This window comes from Elephantulus edwardii, unplaced genomic scaffold (assembly GCF_000299155.1).
Source record: "Elephantulus edwardii isolate Elephantulus edwardi_28Jun2011 unplaced genomic scaffold, EleEdw1.0 scaffold00127, whole genome shotgun sequence".
Taxonomy (NCBI): Eukaryota; Metazoa; Chordata; class Mammalia; order Macroscelidea; family Macroscelididae; genus Elephantulus; species Elephantulus edwardii.
This window is the reverse complement of record NW_006399877.1, coordinates 508,240-512,863: the sequence shown is the minus strand read 5'-3', so window position 1 is coordinate 512,863 and position 4,624 is coordinate 508,240. Positions and strand designations below refer to the sequence as shown.

Below are 4,624 nucleotides of genomic sequence, written 5' to 3'. Positions count from 1 at the left end.
ACACTGTCCATGACCCCACACTGTCCATGATCCCTCACTGTCCATGACCCCACACTGTCCATGACCCCACACTGTCCATGACCTCACACTGTCCATGACCACACACCGTCCATGAACCTATACTGTCCATGACCTCACACTGTCCATGACCCCACACCGTCCATGACCCCACACCGTCCATGATTTTACACTGTATATGACCTCACACAGTCCATGACCCCACACTATCCATGACCCCTCACTGTCCATGACCCCACACTGTCCATGACCACACACTGTCCATGACCTCACACTGTCCATGAACCTACACTGTCCATGAACCTACACTGTCCATGACCCCACACTGTCCATGATTTTACACTATCCTGTGTCGCATGACCCCTAACGGCTCCTTGGCTGCACACTGTTCTGTGACCTTACACTGTTTCTTCCCGGTCTACACAGAACAGCTCACCTGCTCATGTACCGACGGAGGGATCACAGGCCCGCTGCACAGTCAGGGGTGCCCGCCAGACTAGCTCCACTGCCCCGAAGTTCAGCACTGCAAGCACGCCAGCTGTGAGCCTGATACTTCTTCCCTGGGGACTTTCCCCACTTTCGATTAGTTTCTCATTAAGAAAGTAACAGTCATTCTTTGAAGGAAAGAGATGCTTCAAAAAGATGAATAACAGAGTAGCCATTATGTCTCCTTAAACCTGTGCAAGACCCAGCTCCTGAGAGACCCCAATATTAGTCCTCATTCTGTGGTCTCCAGACACCCTCTCTCCATGGGCCCTGCCCTCCCCCTAGGGTGCTCACCGTTCAAGGGCTGCAAGGTTACCCAGGGCTGCAGTTACCTGGATCCATCTGTCAAGTGTCACTCATTAGGGGGCTCTGGGCCCCAGCAGGGGCTCACAGCCTGATCTCCAGATGGTCCAGGGCTCTCTGGCAAGTCCCTCCTTGCTGTCCTGAGCTTGCTCACTGGTGCAGGAAAGACGTGAGAGCAGCTCTGAGCATGACCCTCAGAGCCCCTCAGAAAGCAAGGCCAGGCCAGGGTGGACTCAAACCACGTGCCTTCAGGTTGGCAGTGCAGCTCCTTACCCTGAGGCCACCAGAGCCCCCACACTGTCTGGTCGAAATCTGGACCCCTCCAGTGACCTCCTTGAATTCCACTGAATCGGGCCTGCTATCTATGCTTCTGTTGAGCCCTAAGATTGTGACAGGGCGCAGGGTGCTGTCAACTCCCAGGACAGGCCCTTGCTTGTCGAGCCTTATCGATGACCCTTCCGTGGGGGCGCTGATCACCTTCCATGCTTTAGACAAAGGGTCTCTGCCAGGTGGGACTGTTCATTGTCCAACCCTTTCTGCCCCAGAGGAGGAAGGACTGAGGGACTCTGTGGTCCTCAGGTCCCGTGGCAGCTGTGCCCCAATGAGGAGGAAAGACCTGCCTCTGAGCCTGCAGTCCTGCAGCATCTTCTCTGGGTCCACACTCAGGTGCCTCCTCAGAGGCCGGGGCGGAGCCTTGTTCCCTGGAGCCTAGGATCAGGAGTTGAAGTGCAGCTTCCTCCTCAGCTGCAGGGAGAGGTGTCCTGCCAAACAGGGTGGTCATGAGGTGGGGCTGCAAGTGGGAGGAGGGTGTGAGAGGACAAGTAGGTCCCTCTGTGCAGCCTACAGACCTCTGTGCCCAAGACGAGTGTGTCCAAGGCGGAGGAGTCCCACAGCGAGCCTCCACTCAGGTTTGTGTGTGGAAACGACGACATAACTGGTGAGTGTGGGTGGGTGGTGGGCAGTCTTAGCAAACGGAAGTCACACAAGAAGGGGTGGTATTGGGCCAAGGGTCCTCATTTCAGTCAGACTTGGATCTGAGAAGATGACCTCTCGCTCTCAGTTCCTGAAGATGGAAACCACCTTGATATCTGGGCACCCCCTCCCCCCACCAACCCGGCCACAGCTGGCTTCCTGGGGCAGCTGCGCTGGTTGTTAGAGGGATGCAGCCGGAACATGGCAGGTCCTGAACTAGAGCCAGGAGATGGGCTGGGAGGGGGAGTCAGCGTGAGAGCTGTGAGGTTCCTCAGGAGGCCACACACTCTGTTGCCCTCACTGAGAGCTAAAAGGCAGAAGTGAGATCACCTCAGTTCTGGGAGGAAGGTGGCTGCAGGAACCCGGCCAAGGAGAGAGGGTTAGCGGTCAGGACATGCAGGATGTGGGAGAAATCAGGAAGAACTGAAAGCCAGAAGTTCACACCCAAGGTGAGGAGTAGCAGAGGCACCTGGTTGACGAGGGGAGACTTGAGGGAGCCTGTGCTGCCCATCATTGTTGCTCCACAGATCACCCTTGGAGGGGTGGCGAGACCCCTGTCCTTTTCTGGTGAGGTGTCTGCCCTAAAGTGGGGACAAGGATCTGCTCTGAGTGGTCAGCTCCACAGCTCCTCACTGAGGAGAGGGGGCAGCACACAGCCTGGGCTGGATGTCCACTCTGAGAGACAGCACAGCAAGGTCCTCGTCGTCTAGGACTGCAGAAGCTCTGCAGTGGTCAGCCAGGAGACCGGAGGAGGGTGTTCACGGTCATCACGGACAGAGGCTGATCAGGCCATTGGAGGGTGGCCAGGGACAGGATTGGAAGTGAGGACTAAGCACAGAGCTAACTTTGCGGGGGGAGCAGCAGCTAACAGGATGCAGGTCCCACCCTGTACTGGTGATGTTGCCCAGATGGACACGGGGCTCTACCTTCAGAATCACCAGTTTTCTTGGTTGTCCAATGGGGGAAAGACGATATATTTGGGTCAAGAAGAATTTTGAGGTGAGATGAGAGAACAATGGCAAAGGGCTGATGTACCTACTGGCTCAGACACACATCCAAGTGTGGACAGCGGGCAGTGCAGTTGGTAAGAAGTATCTGGTCCTTACAGGAGATGAGTACGATGGACAGCAGAGGGTGCAGATGAGCTGTGGCCATGCTGTGGACCCAGGGAATCTGACAGCCTGGTGCCGAAGCCTGATGGACCAGGTGAGGTTGCTCAGCCAAGGTCACAGCCACGTAGGTGGGGAAGGAGAGTCTACGTGTGCATCTGGAAGGGAGGCTCAGCTCAGCTCTCCTTTGGAGGAAGTTGGTTCCAGCCCCATTGGGTCAGGACTATTCCCATGTCCAACACAGGACTCATCTCTGCCCAGAAAGAGAGTGCATTGGCTTTCCCATGAAAATCAGCACAAGGTCAAGTGCAGTGTCCCACCACTACCCCCCAAGAATCCAGAGGATGTCAGATGCCAATGAGCAGAGCAAGGTTAGGGACGTGCTAACAGGGTCTTGCCTGGCCACTTATACATGGGATGGGATAGACATGTCTGCAGATGTGCAGACCTGGTAAGCCAGGTTGTTCTAAATAGTCTACTCCTTGCCTGGCCTCCCAGGGCCACTTCAAGTTGTACTGCCCAGCTGTTGTCGATGAAGACAAGTGTGGGGCTGAGTGGCCTTATTCGGAGGTGCGTCGCTGTGCAGTGCTGAGTGACACCGAGCAGCGAGAATTTGAGCAGAAACTGGCCCTGATGGCGGCAAAACTCTACTGTGACTATAAAGAGGTAAGTGTGACACTTCCTGGAGAGAGGTCTAAGGTCTCACAGGGACCAGCCTGTGGGATCTGTGCTGCTCACCAGGTGGGTTCCAGCTCTGTGATGTGGGATCTGGACAAAGGGCTCCACAGCCTCGTCACTGCCCTGCTGGGGCTGGACGTCTCGTCCTGTGGTCCCTGAGAGTGACCCCTGCCCTCCCTCCTCCCGCAGTGCCCCAGATGCAAAAGCCTGGTGGAGAGGAAGGATCTGACCACCATCCGCGTGTTCTGCATAATCTGCACCAACTACGAGTTCTGCTGGCAGTGTCTGCGGGCCTGGAAGGGGGCGGGCAAGCCCTCTGATCGCTGTGACAATGTGGGCTGCAGGGATCCGAGCCTGGACACCCTGGCCTCCTGTGTCACCAAGGACCTCCCGGGCAGCGAGATCCAAGGCTGTCCGTCCATCAGGGCCTGCCCCACGTGCGGGATGCTCATCGAGCACAAGGAGAAGTGCAAGTACATCGTGTGCTCACGGTGCCACGTGGAGTTCTGCTTCGCCTGCCTGGACCTTGCTCAGGTCTGCCAGGCTGCCAAATCGGGTGCCTGGTTTAAGTGGTGTGCCAAGCCTCTGGCCCCAAGGCAGCGCCATATCCCTGTGTGGAGCAGACACATCCTACCCGACACATCTGACATCTGCTAGGACTGACGCCCATGGTAGGAAGCAGGCAAGGGAATGTGATGATGAGCTCAACCATGGTCATAAAGAATAAGGTGCATTCTTACAGTGAAACAAGGAGGAGTGAGACCAGCACCCTTAGAGAACAATCTGAGCTGTGAGAATTTATTACTGTTGGTAGATACAGATAGAGAGATGAGATTAGATAGATAGATAGATAATTAGGTGCATAGATAGATAATTGATACACTGATAGATGATGATGATGCAGAGATAGATATAGATAGATAGATAGATAGATAGATAGATAGATAGATAGATAGATAGATATGATAGACGATAGATAGATAATAGAAGATAGATAGATAATTAATTAGGTGCATAGATAATTGATACACTGATAGATGATGATGATGCAGAGATAG

General features: G+C 54.8%; 1 protein-coding gene across 1 annotated transcript in view; it reads left to right on the top strand.

Annotated features, from left to right (window-relative positions):
* The window catches only part of LOC102855121, a 10,935-nt gene extending 6,712 nt beyond the window's left edge, over positions 1 to 4,223 (top strand). The window contains exons 9-11 of the mRNA XM_006893495.1: positions 2,888 to 2,985; positions 3,387 to 3,554; positions 3,756 to 4,223. Coding sequence (XP_006893557.1) covers positions 2,888 to 2,985; positions 3,387 to 3,554; positions 3,756 to 4,223 — 734 coding nt within the window. The remainder of the gene's footprint in view (positions 1 to 2,887; positions 2,986 to 3,386; positions 3,555 to 3,755) is intronic.
* The last annotated feature ends 401 nt before the right edge of the window (positions 4,224 to 4,624 follow it).